The sequence below is a fragment of the Nicotiana tomentosiformis genome, chromosome 8 (genome assembly GCF_000390325.3).
Source record: "Nicotiana tomentosiformis chromosome 8, ASM39032v3, whole genome shotgun sequence".
NCBI classification, from domain to species: domain Eukaryota; kingdom Viridiplantae; phylum Streptophyta; class Magnoliopsida; order Solanales; family Solanaceae; genus Nicotiana; species Nicotiana tomentosiformis.
This window is the reverse complement of record NC_090819.1, coordinates 15,751,585-15,769,514: the sequence shown is the minus strand read 5'-3', so window position 1 is coordinate 15,769,514 and position 17,930 is coordinate 15,751,585. Positions and strand designations below refer to the sequence as shown.

Here is a 17,930-nt window from a genome sequence, read left to right as displayed (position 1 = left end):
GGTGAAATCCAGCCCCCCGGCCTTGTTGGAGAAGAAGCGAAGTAAGGTTACTATGCATCATAGAGAAGGATGAATTTGACCGAGGGTGACCTAATATCTTTTGCAAAAATCAATGATCACTGGGTCGACGGGACCCAACGTGAAGGGGTAAGTATAAACACTTAAAACCCCTCCACATGAGTGATGCCGCTCTCTTCGGGAGAGGGAATTTGCAACACAACCTCGGGACCCCAGTTGCAGTCTTTCCTCACAGCCTCAAGATGGCCCTCTGTTGTAGAGCACATGTACATCGACACATGCTCACATTAACCCAGAACCGACGAAGGATTTTCAACCTTAAAATCGATCTTTAGAGTACACAGGCTAGGAATATATTCGTGGGGAGGCGGCTCCACTGGCGCCTTGTCACCGGACGACCGTGAAGAGGAAGCTTTCTCCTTCTGAGGAACGGTTTTTGAAAATTTTGCCATTGATGTAAGAGAAAGAAAAGCAAAGGAAGATGAAAGGTTGATGGTGCCAAATGTTGATGAAGATGGCTCTACAAGCGGCGAAATAGAGGGAGAAAGAGTAAGAAAATTTGAGAGATTGAAGATGTAAAAGTGGTAAATGATAAATGGAAAGGTTATTTATAGGTTTATACCATGGCGGTTCAGTATCAGCGGTGGCCGACCACCGTCTGACGTGCATTAAATACCTTGAAAGACTAAATCGACGGGACATCTATCACGTACGTCATGATCGAGCCCAGTAAAAACGTCAGCTTATAATCCGATCGAGCCGTCGAAAATCATATCGCTTCTCACCACATTCTTTCTGAGAAACGAGGGGACTATTTGTATACGGTCGAAATAGATTTCGGCCTCCGTACGTTTGATCGAGTTCGAATGGTAAGCGATCGAAGTGAGAGCTCGAGACGAGTTCCGAGGATAGTACAAACAAGCCTCGAGCTCCAAGGCCGATCGATGAATCGGCTCGGTATCATTATCGAGCCCATGACCAAATCGAACCGCAAGACAACATGAAGGTTGTCGGAGATACACAGACCGATTGACACTCACCCCGAATGTCGAACTCGAATCAAGGCCGAGGGTTCGACCCAATACCGAGCTCGAGCCAGTATCGAGCTCGAAGACAAGAGTCGTTGCAACCGCACTAGGGGAGAGAATCTTGTCAAGAATCGAGGAAGAGACAATTTATCATGGGTTCTCCACTATATATTTTTTATTATAAATAAAGTAGATCCATCTACTATAAAGGGGAAATCCTTGTAAGCACATGGGAGGTTCACACATTGTAAGAAAAGACTACTTCTATTTATTGAAGAATAAATTTCTTGAGCTTGTTTTACTCAGCATACTCACTCTTCTTGTTCAATAATTTATATCCCGTTTTTATAGCCAAGAATCTAAATATCTCCACTTCTACGTACGATTTATGTCAAGCTATATCACATATTCTTAGAACTACTTATAAATTTAACTATATCCGGCTTTCCGGGTAAACACTAATATACACACCGTCCCAAGTATTAGTCATTTAGCAATTAACTAAATTTCTTCAAATAATATTTAATGTTCTTAAAAAATAAGAGGTAATTTGTTGTTCCTTTTTCATATCTACCATTACTGGTCTAACTAGTTAATACTAGATTTTAATTTAACATAACGTTTAAATGAGAGATACAGGCTAACATAAACAAATACTCTTATGATTAAGACTATTAATATATTTTTAAGTTAAAACGGTGTTCAAAAATATTAGTAATAGATATAAAATATGGATAAAAAATAGAACATATATCAAATTATCATTTTAAGCTTCGTGCTCATATACATAGTTCCTAAATACATGTCCAATGAAGAACTTGGATTTTCCACTGCCCCCTTAATTCCTATTTTTGAGGAAGTTGCAGCTGCTCCCATTTATACGGGGAGTTAGAATGTCACTAAGGGGGTCAAATATAAAGAAGTAAATATATAATAAATTCAAGATGCGTCAATATATAATATATATATATGTAAAAATAATTTTTTACTTATTTATACCGTGTAATTTTTCGGCGAAGGGTTGTCAATTGACACCATGTGGCTCCGCTCTGCCACTACCCCTCGAGTGATACCTATAATAAATTTTAAAATAAATGTGATTGCAGCCTTTTTCATAGAAAATTATCTCAAACACATAGTTCTGAAATACATGTCCAATGAGGATTATCAATAGTATAAAACCTATCATGATTCAACTGTCCATATAATAATACTAGTATAGATCGCAGGCAAAACCGACCGGGAGATCATCAAATCTCAAATATGCAGTACCTTGTGATATCCTGTCTGTTTCATTCGAAGAAATAAACACAATAATTAAAATGAATCATCTCAGAATAAACATAAAAATTACTTTATATGTTCCAATTTATATGGCAGAGCTCGGATTTCAAGAGTCAAAACTCTTAATTTTGACTGTGAATTCAAGCATAAAATCTTTAAATTTTTTGAAATAAACTATGTAAAAAATACTATAAGTCACAATAATTAACAATTCAGAATATCTAAAAATATATATGAAAACATCGTTATCAAAGAAAAACTCATTTGACTCTCAAAATTCAAACTCCGCCGTATAAATATGGATGGAGGGAGTAGCAGACAACGTCTATATTATAACTAGAGACGGTTCGGTGATTTTCATTTTATATTTATTGGTAACAAAGAAATAATGCATACAAGATCTATTAGTTACAGCTTCTTTACAGAAAACATGAAAGTACATTGAACTAAGACTGTTGCAAGCATCTTTTTTAAAATGGAAAAAGGCAAAGTGAACTGGAAAAAATTGATTGTTGTAATGGATGAAGCTTCTACGAATAGGATTTTCTTCTTATTGATTTATTAATTTTATTATTTATGATTTTTTGGGCCCGTCTTAATTGATTGGATTGTGGTAGAGTACTTCTCATATATAGTTCATATTTCTTCGTAGATTTAGTTGACTATTCTATGGTGAAAATTAAAGAATAACTACACCTTTCAATAAAATCCTATATGGGGTATTAACGAGCTATTTTTAATTTCCCCTTCTAAGAACAGATTGTTACGCGTTATTCACAAATATATATATATATATATATATATATATATATATACACCTTTCCACTTGCATGCATGCATGAGTTAAGCATGTCGCCAATGTTCTATTACTTATAGATTCTTTCTTTATCCACAATAATAGTATCTTATAAACTTAATGGCTTTATGAACTTCTAATTGACCAAAATAAAAAAAAAAAATAAAAAGTGCAACCTCCTAATTATAGTTGTAGAGGTTAAAGAGTCCGATTGTAAATAAACTATCTTGAATAATTTTAATTGGCTCATGTCAAGCCAATAAAGAGAGATATGTGATAAGGTTGTACATAGGGGTGTAATGGTTTGGTTCGATCGGTTATTTTATAAAATTTGTATCATACCAATTTTTCGGTTATTCTATTATGTATAACCCAAATTAGACTTTTCGAAACCGTCCCAATCATATCGGTTTCACTTCGGTATCGGTACGGTTCGGTTAATTTTCGGTATTTTTTAAAATGTCATGTAAAATTCACCAGTAGATAATATACGTTCTTTTATAGGACTTAGCAAAACTTTCTAGGCATTTTTAATGTTTAAAGGATGATGAATTAAAAAAAATATGAAAAATAGCTAGATTATAGATTCATCAACTATTCGACAACAATGTAAAAGGAAACCAAGTAAAAGCAAAGAAAATAAAAGATATTAATCAAGCTGAGACTCAAGAATAAAGTCTATATTAAATATTCAAAAAGATAAATCTAAATTATATGAAAGGAAACATATTCAATACATTGTAGTTTGCTACTCATAATCGCTAAAATACTTTGTGTCTTGCTAATAAAGATACTTGAAATAATTTAGTCTAAGTATAAGTAGCATAATAGGTACTAGGAATTAGTATTTTGAGTTTAATTACTTGTTGGCTTGTAACAATTTTCGTAATTCCAAGGCTCAATGAAAAATTTAATACTTTATTAGTTTTAAACTTACTATATAAATATTTCACATGTAAAATTTATTCGGTACGGTTCGGTATTTTTCGGTTTATTTTTATGAAATAAAAAACCTACCCTAATTATCGGTACAGTTATAGATTTATATAAAAACGTACGGTTTCTTTAAAAGAAACCTAAAAATCAGTTCAATGCGGTACGATTCGATCGATTTAGTCGATTTTCAAATATCCATTGACACCCATAGTTGTACACGATTTGTTAAACCATATCATTTAGATACTTGGAAGGTTTTGATTCAATGTCACTGACCATGCCATCACTTGAACAGGTAGTATTTTTTATTTATTTATTTAGAATTTGACTAGACATACAATGTTGCTTGACATACATGAGCTTTATAGCCTGTTTGGCCAACCTTCTAAAATCTGTTTATTTTGAAAAGTACTTTTTCAAAAGTGTTTATCAAAAAAATACTTTTGGTGAGAATCAGTTTGTGTTTGGCTAATTAATTTGAAAAGCACTTTTGAGCAGTAATTAGTGTTTGGTCAAGCTTTTGAAAACTGCTTTTAAGTGTATTTTTCTCAAAAGTGCTTCTCAAAAAAGTGCTTTTGGAGAGAAACTATATTTTTCTGCATTTCAAAATTTACTTCGGCTTCTCCTCAAAAGCATTTTATTTCCTTCTAAAAGCTTGGCCAAATACCTCAATTTTTGGCAAAAAAGCACTTTTAGTCCAAAAAAAGGCTGGGCCAAACATACTATTAGCCTCAACATGTGTGGGCTTAGAACCAATAAATGGACTCATTTTGTTCCTGATGAAATTAGACTTTTACTTAAATTCAATACTCCGTATGTACTTTTTGTTGTAAAAATTGCACGGGGCGCCCTATTTGATCGCCCTCATTTAACTTATAGCCACTTTAAAAAAACGTTTTAACTTGTACCCACTTTTTAAATAACTTCATGCCTCTTTCTCCTCCTCCTTCTCCTCCTTACGTTTTCTTCTTCTCCTTTTCCTCCTCCTCCTCCTCCTCCTCCTCCTTCTTCTTCTTCTTCTTCTTCTTCTTCCAGTGACAATGAATTTATATGGTGGTTGTGAACATATTTTAATGTAGTTTATGCTGTTTTACAATGGTGAGCTGTTGTGACGCTTTATTTTTTACTATTGCTTAAGGTTTCTTCTTCTTCTTTTTCTTAATTGCAAAATGGGTTCATTAGATTTATTGTTGTTTTGAAAATTTGATGATCGTGGTTTGTTTCTTATGATATTTGGAGGTTATGTTTCAAATTTGAGCTCAATTGGAGTAGATTTAAATATTAAATCATATATTGGATTGTTATAATTCGAAGAACAAATTTCTGTTTCTCGGCAGTTTGCACTTCAGTCCTATTTGACCTTAAGTGCATAAAAATGATGGTTGCACTTCAGACCTTTTGGCCTTAAGTACATCTGAAGTGTTATTTTTCACTTCAGACTTATTGGCCGTAAGTGTAGCAAAGTGTTTGTTGCACTTTAGACCTTTTGGCCTTAAGTGCATCTGAAGTGTAATTTTTCACTTCAGATTTATTGGCATTAAGTACATCAGAAGTGCAATTTTTCACTTCAGACTTATTAGCCTTAAGTGCATGAAACCATTGGTTGCACTCCAGACCTATTTGGCCTTAAGCGCATTTGAAGTGCAATTTTTTCACTTTAGACTAATTTTTTTTTAACTTCAGGCCCGATAAGTCTGGAGTTGATCGTAAAGTGGGTACGCTTGCAAACGTTTTTGCAAAGTGGGTATATGTTTAATTGTAACCCCAAAACCGAGTATAGATGCAAAAGCCCCCTTATTGTTTGCTTGTGCCAATGTTTCATAAATTGAAAAACTGAGCCCAATTTTATGGATTTGATCCATTGAAATTAAGATGTCTACGGCATTTGATTTTGATAAATTACATAAATAGCCAAATTATCCATGACTTCTTCCTAGTACCTAGTTGAGCTTTGTTCAATGAAATCTTTACAGAAATAGCCAGCATATCCACGGTTTACTTTTTCTAGTCCTTATATAAAGACTATATACGGTTATGCATATATTATATATAATTATTACATATATATTATACACCCGTCAGTATGAATTGTGAGCACCTAATTTTTTATTATGCTTGAATTTCCTTTCACTCATCTCACCAATACCTCACTTCCACTCCATCATTTTCGCTCCCATTTTCCCTATGCGTGTCCCCGCTCTACTTTCCCACTCATTCCCCCACTATTTGTTCCACACTCATGTCCCTCACTCCTTGTCCCTCACTCACAACCCTTATATCCCCATTTCCTTCATGGACATATACACATTATTCATTCACTTTCTCTCATCTCTCTTATAAAATAAACTCTCTATATAGTTGCTAAAGAAAACAACCGAAGGAGGCCATGAAAATAAATCAAGAAAACAACTCTTTTTTCCAGCAAAAATCAATTGCGAAAATAGCCAAAAAAGCAACAAAAATCAGTTGAAATCAGCCCAAAAAACAGTCCGAAAATCAGCTCCAAAACACCATCGTTTTTAGCCCCGAAATCTAGTCAAAGCAGTCCCAAAAAACGTTCAAAAATAACAGCTCAAATTGCTGCCATTTTCGCTGAAAGACACAGTTGAAAACAACCGCAAATCAGCTGAAAAACAGTCCCCGAGTAGCTCCCAAAACACCCTTAAAGCACCCCAAAACCACCCCGTTTCAGCTTCCAAAGCTACTGCCAAAATGCAACATCCTTTACCCATTAAAACACGCAAGTTTTGGTCGATGTTGAGGGTCCCCAGTTCGTTTGTTCTGGTGTTGTTTTGAGTTTCAAGTTGCTAAATCAAAGCTCAAATTCATGTAAGGGTTCATTATTTATCTTATTCTTATTTGATATATAATTTTTAAAGTTTATGATGCCTATTTGAATGGAATAACAATGTTAGTAAGTATCTCTATGTATGTGATTTCTTGCATTGTTATTTCTCATTCGTATTTCATTCTCTATGGCTAGGATGCTAGAGATTTGGTAGATCTTGAACTTGACCTTAGCAGTTAAGGGTTGTGGACCATTTCATTTAAGTATTGGATTGTGGCTATGATGTATTGCTGAGTTGGTTTAGGCTCAAATGGAAGTTTAAGCCCAATGAAGAAGTATTGTGAGTAGGAGATATGGACTGCGGTATATCCAAGGCCCATTGCATAAAAGGAATGAAAGAGTGGAAATAACAATTGTGAGGGAGAGTGAGGCGAGTCGCGAATCAATTCAAAACTTGTTCTGAAAAGAAAGAAAAAAGAGTACAAAAATAGACAAAATAATTGTCTCGAATTTGTAAGAGATAAAGACATAAATGCCGCTAGTATGCTTTAGGTGCACTATTAATTAAATCAATCACCTTAATCATGTACACGTTCGCATTATGCGTTGACTACTTGATCATTGGGTGATAGGGATATTTATGATGAAGTTTAACTTATATATATATATATATATATATATATATATATATATATATATATATATATATATAGACACACACACATTGATAGTGTAAAATTCTTTTGTACAATATTAGGTTACTTTTTATATGTTGTAGGAGGTAATCTAGCTTTGATATTACCAATCTCACTTTTTATGTAAGGTCACATGTAGTATGTTGTCTAGCTCCGCCATAGATGTCTTTTACAACAATAACAGGCTGGAGTTTGAGGAGGGTTAAGTGTACGCAAATCTTATCCTTACCTTATGAGGATAAAAATACTATATCTGATAGACCGTCGACTCAAGAAAAGATGAAAAAGAACAGTCGTAGCAAGCGCCATAGAGTTAAACTGATCTTTTGAAAACCTAATAGTGCAAAAACATTTGATGACAAGATAAGTCACACGCTATAAAAAATAAAGCTAAAGCTAACATGATAGTGTGTGAATCTTTTTTGCCTTACCTCTATATATGAGTTAAACTCTTTAGAATATTCAAAAAATCGAAGGCGCCATATGCTTCCTTGTCTCAATCTTGAAAGAGAAATATTTAAGATGCAAAGAGCAAAGGTATATATTTCTCCTATTTTTTGCATTTGTGCTTTTGCGGTATCAAATGGCCTATTATTCATTTTCTAACCAATTGATAACCTGCAGTTTTCTCCCATGAATTAAAGGTACTTTGCCGTGCTCAAGCTGACGGTGACATCCCATTGGGTGGATACACCTTGCGACAACCCATATCACATAACAATGTTTCGTCGAAATATTTTATTAAATAAGTAAATATAGATAGTATATAAAATAAAATTATTAGGTATAAATATAAAAAAATGATAATGCTTGTTATTATAGACATTTCTTTAAATATTGACACCGCTTACCAAAAATCCTATGTACGCCATTCTAGTATAGAGTTTTATGGCCACAACTGATCTGTTTGTAAGAGGATTTTTTAATCTCTTTCAACCTTTTGGAAACAGCTCATTAAGTACCATTTAATTTTAATGAAATACTAAAAATGATTTTTTCCCATTTCTTGAGTCAGTAAAGACAAAAAACGGAAGGTGTTTAATTTGTTTTCTCAACTTTTAGATACATCTTGAAGTACCATAGTTACTATGATCAGAGGCGGATTTAGGGTTCAGAAGAAGGTTCACTCGAACTCTTTTTGTCAGAATTGTACATGTAATGCAAAATTTATTTTGTGCCTCTATATATTATATTTTGAATCTCTTTGTCATAGCCCAGAAGCATAGTTTAATAGTTAAGGGCGTTCAAAACCTTTATAAGATAGCTAGTTCAATTTCCACTAGCCACATCCCTTTTTAATTTCTAACTTTATTTTTATTTTGAACCCTTTAGTGAAAATACTGCCTCCGCCGTTGACGGTGTTGGAGCCGATAATGTACAGATCTGTTAATCAGATCTGTATATTTAACAATTATGGGCCAGTCGGATTTTGGGCCTAACTTGGGTCCTCAATGCATTTTGCATTGGGCCTAATTGCCCACAACCTACTTCTGGGTCTGCCCTTTGAGATGGTATATTCACATTGATGTGTATTATAATTATTTGCTCCATCCATGTACAACTTTATACATGTAATTTAATTATTTGCTCCATTCATGTATTTGTTTTAGGTATAACTTTGTACTAACTAACAGGACATTGCCACTTGGCAATGTAGAATGTAGCCCTAGATTCATTCATACTTGTATATAATCCAAGACATGTACTGCAAAATGAGATACTTAAAATACAAGAAAGAAAAACTTCAAATCATTCTTCTGATTGTACATGGTATCAGAGCAGGTTTGATTCTGCTATCATTTCTGCTTCCTCAGTCAGAAACCAGTTTTCACTTTTCTTCTTCCTTTTCTCTTAAGCTTGTTTGCTATGAGTTCTTCACCACACTCGGCTGAAACTCTAGCTTTTGGTACTCCCACCACCAATGTTCCTGCACATGGAGTTACCATTGCTTCAGGAGTGATTGACTCTACTCATCCTTACTACCTTCACCCTTCTGACTATCCAGGGATGAACTTTGTATCCTCATCTTTTGATGGAAAGGATATGGAGGTTGGAAAAGGGCAGTTATCATTGCCATGTCTGCAAAGAACAAGTTGGGATTTATTGATGGTTCTCTTATCTTCCCAAAAACTGATTCTGCAATCCAGCAAACCTGAGCAAGATGTAATGATATGGTACTCTCATGGCTACTCAACTCCTTGTCCAAAGAGATAGTTGAGAGTGTTCTCTATTCACAGAGTGCAAATGATCTATGGAGTGACCTGGAAGATAGATTTGGTCAGGCAAATGGAGCAAAGTTCTTTCAATTACAAAAGGAATTAAGTTTAGTAGTACATGGAAATTCAAGTGTATCAACTTACTTCACCAAAATGAAGAGCCCATGGGATGAACTAGATGCACTCAACACTTTTTCTGTTTGTGTTTGTGAGTGTGAGTGTGGGAAAAAAGTGAAGAGCTTGAAGGCACATCAAGATGAGAGACTACTGCAGTTCCTAATGGGACTGAATGACATATTTATTGGGGTAAGGAGCAATATTTTATTATCATCACCTTTGCCTTCCATTGGACATGCAGACTCCCTTGTGATTCAAGATGAGAAATAGAGGGAGATACATGCTACCCCTGCATACCCAGGGGAGTCTGCCTCATTCATTGCTACAAACCAATCAGGACACTTCAGAAAGCTTAATGAAAACAGGATGCAGAAAACAAGTTTTGAATTTAAGAAAAATGCAGAAATTTGTTCCTATTGCAAGAAGCCTGGACATAGCATAGACAAGTGCTATAGGATTCATGGGTTTCCAGCTGACTTCAAGTTTACAAGGCAGAAAAATTTTCAGGTAGGTACCCAGGCAAACAATATTTTCCTCTCAAATGAGGATAGTGAACAGGGAGCAGAAAATACTACATGAGCTCAAAATCTCACCAAGGAAAATATGGCTGAGCTGTTGCAGCTTCTTCAGCAAATGAAGATAGGACAAAACAGTGCAGGAACCTCTGATGCTACAGCAAAAGTGATCTGTGCTGGTATGCCCAACTTCTCTGAAGATATTGCCTGTTTAAATCAAATCAGTAGTGATTCTTGGATATTGGATAGTGGAGCAACAATGTCTTTCAACAAAGAATTTTTCACAAATTTAAAAACCTTGCCAAAACCTCTCATGGTCAAACTCCCTAACTCTTATAGAATTAAAGTCACTTATTCAGGAACTGTGCCCCTTTTGCCTAATCTGTTTCTGCAGAATGTGCTCTATATTCCATCTTTTAAATATAATCTGTTGTCTGTGCACAAGTTGTGCAAACAACTCAAGCAATATGTCTTATTCACTCCCTTTTCTTGTTTCCTTCTACAAGGCCCTTCAATGAAGAGCCCACTGGAGATTGGTAAAGATAAATGAGGCCTCTACATTCTCAGATCCAGATATAGAGCAGCAGTGTCTAAGAGTTCACCTAAGTTTAGAAGAGTTTTCATTCCAAGAAGGAATTCTGTTTCCAATCATAGTTTACATTCATGTTTTAGTTTTTTTGATTCAACTGTAAAGGAAAAACTGTGACACTACAGATTAGGTCTTATGCCCCTTAGCAATATGAAGAATGTTTCATCAGTTTCTATATCCAAGTGTTCCAAATTCCCCACTCCATGTGTTATTTGTCCTATGGAAAGGCAGTCCAAACTTCCTTTTCCTTCTAGTTCTATTTCTACTAAGAAATTGTTTGAATTAATTCATGTGGATACCTGGGGACCATACAATAATACTACATATGATGGATTTAAGTATTTTCTCACAATTGTTGATGGTTTCAGTAGGGGCACAAGGACCTACCTATTAACCAACAAATCAAATGCATCATTCACTATTCTGAAAACATTCCTAGCCATGGTAGAGATGCAGTTTAACATCAAGGTAAAGACTATAAGGTCAGACAATGCTTTTGAATTAGGTAGTAAAAATATTCAATCAGAATTCTTTCAGTCACAAGGTATTGTTCATCAAACCACTTATGTGTACATACCACGCCAAAATGGAGTTGTGGAGAGAAAGCACAAACATCTTTTATAGACATCCAGAGCCTTGTTATACCAATCACACCTACCTATATCATACTGGGGTGACTGACTTCTTACAACAACCTATTTGATCAACAGATTTCCAACAACTGTCTTAAAGCTTAAGACTCCATATGGAGTTCTTTTTACAAGCAAGCCAAATTACTCAAACCTTAGATACTTTGGATGCTTATGTTTTGCTTCAACTCTCTCAAATCTTAGAACTAAGTTTGAACCAAGGGCTATACCTTGTGTGTTCTTAGGTTATCCTCATGGAAAAAAGGGTTGCAAAGTATTGAACCTCAAGAATTTGAAACCCTTCATTTCTAGAAATGTTGTATTTCATGAAGAATTCTTTCCATTTGCTTCTATTAAGTCTAATTCTTCTTCTGCTATTTCTTTGCCCATTGCTAAAGTTACTCTAAGTAACCAAACTCCTAAAAATACACCTTTTTCTAGCAGATCTGACACTGAAGCTTCCCAAAGGCCTACTGAATCATCAATTGATTTATGTTCTTCTCCCATTTCTTCAATTCATCCCATCACACCTATTCCCTCTACCTCTTCTTCTAGGTTCTCTCCAGATTCTCCAGCATCATCTGGTCATCCACATACATATGCCCCAGTCTTTCCTTCTTTAGATTCTGATCCTATAATGGATGGTCTTATTAGGAAATCTACCAGACCACACACAACTCCATATTATCTCAAGGATTATATCTGTAATGCACTCCAATTCATAAATGTTATCAACTCTTGCTTTCTCACACCTGTTATACCTATTTGTGTATCTTTCAGTGGACTTTCCTCTACTAATCAACATATGCTAAATACATTGTCCAATATACAAGAACCTACCAACTATTTACAGGCAATACATCACCCAGGATGGCAGGAAGCAATGGACAAAGAGATTGAGGCACTTGAACTTAATAAGACTTGGGAAGTGGTTCAATTACCACTTGGGAGAAAGGCTTTACCATGCAAATGGGTATATAAAGTTAAGCAAAATTCAGATGGGAATATAGAAAGACTATAGGCAAGATTGGTCATTAGAGGAGACATACAAAAAGAGGGGATAGACTTCAATGAAACTTTTTTACCTGTGGTGAAGATGACCACAATCAGATGCATATTGGCTACTGCAGTAAAGAAAGGATGGGGTCTATACCAGCTCGATGTGAATAACGCTTTCCTACATGGAGATCTAAATGAAGAAGTGTACATGAAATTCTCACTTGGGGTTGTACCTCCTTCACTTACCCATGCTTGTAAGTTAAAGAAATCGATTTATGGGCTACGACAAGCATCTCGACAGTGGTACGCTAAACTTACAACTGCTTTGAACTTTAAGGGATTCACTCACTCGTTAAACGATTATTCCTTGTTCTTTAAAAAATCAGATTCTTCCATTTCTATAGTGGCAGTCTATGTGGATGACACACTCTTGACAGGGAATGACAATGCAGAACTACATACGTTGAAAGAATTTCTCAATCAAAAATTCAAAATAAAAGATCTCGGGAACTTACATTTTTTATAGGCATGGAAGTCATCCGAGAACGCGATGGACTCATCCTTTCTCAACGCAAATTCACTTTAGACCTTCTCCAAGAATTTGATTCCCTCAATTTGTCACATGTTTTTTCTTCACTTGACTCATTTACTCGTTTGTCTACTCACACAGAGGAACCAATAGAGGATCCCACCTTGTATCGCCATCTCCTTGGAAAACTTAACTACCTCACTCATACCCGACCAAACTTATCCTTCACTGTCCAGCACCTCAGCCAGTACATGCAGGACCCACGAAAGCCACATCTAGATGCAGCCTTCCGTGTGCTTCACTATTTGCTCAAAGACCCTGGACTTGGACTCTTTATATCTTCTTCCTCCTCTTTCAAGCTCCTCGCTTTTTGTGACTCTGATTGGGCCACCTGCCCGGACTCAAGGAAGTCGGTGAGTGGGTTTTACATCTCCCTTGGTACCTCTCCGATTTCTTGGAAATCCAAGAAGCAGACTTCTATCTCACTCAGTTCGGCCGAGGCAGAATATAGATCCATGCCCCGTGTGGTTGGTGAGCTTACATGGTTGGTCCGTCTTTTTGAGGATCTGTCGATTCCCATTTCTCTTCCCGTCACTCTTCACTCCGACAGCCAAACAACGATTCATATAGCAAAAAATCCTATTTTTCACGAACGGACCAAGCATGTTGAAATCGACTGTCATTTTGTGCGCGAACAATACCTCGTTGGGCTGATTTCGTTGTCTTTTGTTCGATCTTCTGCCCAATTGGCAGATCTCTTCACAAAACCACTCGCCGGACCTCTTCATCGTGATCTCTTGGGCAAGTTAGGTGTGTTTTCTACCCCCTCCAACTTGGGGGGGGGGGAGGGTGTTGGAGCCGATGATGTACAGAGACGATGATGTACAAATCTGTTAATCAGATCTTTATATTTAACAATTATGGGCCAGTCGGATTTTGGGCCTAACTTGGGTCCTCAATGCATTTTGCATTAGGCCTAATTGCCCACAACCCACTTCTGGGCCTGCCCTTTCAGATGGTATATTCATATTGTGCATAGCTTATGTGAATGTGTATTATAATTATTTGCTCCATCCATGTACAACTTTATACATGCAATTTAATTATTTGCTCCATCCATGTAGTTGTTTTAGGTACAACTTTGTACTAACTAATAGGATATTGCCACTTGGCAATGTAGAATGTAGCCCTAGATTCATTCATACTTGTATATAATCCAAGATATGTACTGCAAAATGAGATACTAAAAATACAAGGAAGAAAAACTTCAAATCATTCTTCTGATTTTACAGACGGTGACTATCTTGCACATATGAATATAGGTATATCAAGAGTGCAATGCGTTGGCTCATAATGCATCAGAGAATAATACTCCATCTGTCTCATATTATCAGTCATAATTATTAGAAATAGTTGTCTCAAATTATTTGTCACTTTAGAATTTCAAGACAAAATTGATAAACTTTTTCTTTTTTATTCGTAATAACATCCTTGAAGACTACAAACACCTCAATTATATGTGGATAACTTTATTAAAATACCAATGAAGAAAGATTAAATATTAAGACATGAATAAGCAGAGGCGGATTCAGGATTTAAATCCTATGGGTTCAATTTTAATGTTTTTAACATTTAACCCATTATATTTTTAAAGTTATGAGTTCACATCTACTATTTTTGCATTTTTAATGAAATTTTACATATAATATTTTACTCTGTGTCCAAAGTTATGGGTTCACTACATCCCATTTTACTCTGTGAATAAGGGAAAAGTAGTCACAATTCCATTCTAATTAATTTTTTTAAGGGGCGTGTACATGAAGATCATGACAGATAATATGAGACGGTGAGAGTATATTTAATAGAATTTTGAGAGGCAAAATAGCAAAAACTGAAGAGGCACATGGATATTTAATGTGCAAGATTAGAGTCAAAGATTTAGTTAATCAGCAGCCTTTTCATTTACTAACGTCCACTGCTCAGTTACTAATAGTTGTACTCATAAATACTACTACTTCTAATTTTGTTCAAATATAAGACTTGAGTAAGCAATATATTGTTGGAAACGTGTCAGGTTAATAGAAGAAAAAATATTTGAAAGAGAAAAGCAATAAATTGCATAAGATAAAACAAGACAAGATTTACGTGGTTCGACAATTTTGCCTACTCCACGACCACATAAATAATACCTCTTTATTAATTGAAGAAAGAAAGAAGAAATTGAGGGATGATTTACAAATGAAAATGTATACCCCTTTTATAGGCATTTAAATGCCCTGCCGAGGTAAGCGCTTACATCATAGGAATGCCGATGTAAACACTTACATCATACGAATGCCGCTGTAAGCGCATACATCATAAGAATGCCGATGTAAGCGCTTACATCATAAGTTCATCTCTTTTTAATTTTTCTTTTGTTTTGTCTATTTTTCTTTCTTTCACATACAACAACATGTTTGCTATATATACATATATATATATATATTATAAAAGTATGAATACAATATCGATTTACCAAAATAACCTTATAATATTAAGTATAATAACTCATAATAAAATGATATAAATAGAATTAAAGATATTAGCCTTATAATCCTATTAGTTTTAGGACATAATACTATACTTAGGAATCCTACACGATTACCTTTATGATTCTTATTAGTATAATTAATTTCGTGTTGTCTAATTCATATAAAATTGAACAAGTAAATACCTTTAGTCATGTAATCCTATTACTTGGATATACTTCTTAAAAACTCCTATTACTAATTTAATTTGAAAACGTATTATAATGTCCTATTACTAATTTATTTGAGAATGTATTATATTGTACAAATCCATTTAGAAAAATGAGAGCCTATATTATTATAAAATTATAAATACAATATTAATATATCGAAATAGCCCTAAAATATTAAATGGAAGAACTCATAGGGAAAGAACATAACTACAATAACCTATTTTTTGGACTACAATATCTTCAATGCTAATTTTTAATATTTAAGATTTTAAAATTAATAAAATTTTGTCTATTAAATTCTCATTAAAAATATGTAGGAAGGTTTAATAAAATCAATTTCATAAGAATCCTCCATATTGGCAATACATTACCATTACATAATGTCCAATACGAAGAAAAACTAAAAGTAATATTAAATGGACTGCATAACTAGTTGAAATTGAGAAAAAAAATACTCACACGATAATATATTTTTATATTATATTTGAACTATTTTCCTACTCAAATAATTTTTTTAATCAATTTTCCGTGTAATATTAAAAAATACCTAATTATTAAACAACAACTAAGAAAATATTTAAGAATATAAATGTGTGAGAAAGAGAGAAAAAATGGTTGGTAAGAGTCAATTAAATATTCAAAATAAGAGATGAACTAATATTAAGATTTGAATCAACATAAAATAAATTAATTTTTTTATGTTAAAGTCAAATAATTAAATCTTTTAACTAATTATTTAGAAAAAGAATCCAATTCAATTATTTTTTAAATTCATCATATGAGCAAAATTCTTATTCAAGTAAAAACAATCTTAGGGTATATAAATTAATTTTATAAAAAGAGCGTTAGAACACAAAGTAAAAAGGTTAGTATACTATTAAGAATCAAAATGTTATACAAGTGTATGAAGAAGCACAATCAAAGCTAAATCCTAAACAAGAACAAACTTTCAAGATTATATTATAAAGAGTCTACTCTAGTATAACGTGATTATTCTTTGTAGATACCTCCGGCGGAATCAAAATAATATTTCTATGTCATGTCTTACTTGCAAATATCATATCAAGAGGCATGCCACTGTTAGCAATAATAGTAAGTGGTGTACCAACAACGATTTTATTATGAGACTACCTACTTTAGATTTTATATACCTCTTCAAACAACTTAAATAATCATCACAAATATATCAAAGCACAACAATGATGCTAAATTTATATGGAAAGAAAAATAGATAATATGGGATGAAGCACCTATGGTTAAGTATCAAACGATCGAAATAATTGTCTGGAGTTCTAGAGATATATTGGATATCAATGAACTGTTTGGTGAAAAATTTATAGTTTGGGAGGTAATTTCTGTCAAGTACTACCAGTAGTTCCAAAATCGACAAAACCAAAGACTATAAAAGCTAGCTTGCCAATGTTATACTTCTGGCCTCGAACGAAAAAGATTCAATTGACAAGAAATATAAACTAAGAACAGATCCAGTATTCAGTGTCTTCTTGCTTCGTGTCGGAAATGAAGAAGAGCATCCAATAAAAGATGATTTGGTTCTTCCTGAACACTTGGTTATCAATCTCAATGGTAATAGTAGTACATTTAATAAGAGAAATATTTCTATCATTAGATTAAAACGCAATTTGTGCAAATCACATGATAGAATTTAAAAGATATCTTAGCTAGCAGAAATGAATATTTTGATCAACTTAATAAAAGGCTGATTGCAAAATTTTATAGTAAAAAAAAAATATTTTTCAATTTTTGACTCAGCATAAAATGATACCAATAATTACTACCAAGAAGAATACTTAAATACTTTAATACCAAATGGCCTTTTACCACACATGTTTGTTGTCAAGTTTCTTATTTCTTACGTATGTTAGTGTCACCGTATATATAATAGACTAAGTTAAAATTGATCTTCCATTATATATAGGTTAATTTTGAAGAAAAATATGCCTGTCATGCTACTGAAAAGCTTAGATAAGCCGAATAACTTATGTAAAAGCACACATATGGTATATAGAAGTTTTGACAATAACGTCATACAT

At 34.0% G+C, this 17,930-nt stretch overlaps 2 protein-coding genes across 2 annotated transcripts; both read left to right on the top strand.

Annotated features, from left to right (window-relative positions):
- Positions 1-9,411: 9,411 nt before the first annotated feature.
- Positions 9,412-10,457, top strand: LOC138897105 (uncharacterized). Its single transcript, XM_070183062.1, has 3 exons — positions 9,412-9,708; positions 9,783-10,067; positions 10,149-10,457. The coding sequence occupies exons 1-3, from the start codon at positions 9,412-9,414 to the stop codon at positions 10,455-10,457; spliced, it is 891 nt and encodes a 296-aa protein (XP_070039163.1).
- A 2,681-nt stretch (positions 10,458-13,138) lies between these two features.
- LOC138897104 (uncharacterized mitochondrial protein AtMg00810-like) lies at positions 13,139-14,539 on the top strand. Its single transcript, XM_070183061.1, has 2 exons — positions 13,139-13,552; positions 14,462-14,539. The coding sequence occupies exons 1-2, from the start codon at positions 13,139-13,141 to the stop codon at positions 14,537-14,539; spliced, it is 492 nt and encodes a 163-aa protein (XP_070039162.1).
- Positions 14,540-17,930: the final 3,391 nt, after the last annotated feature.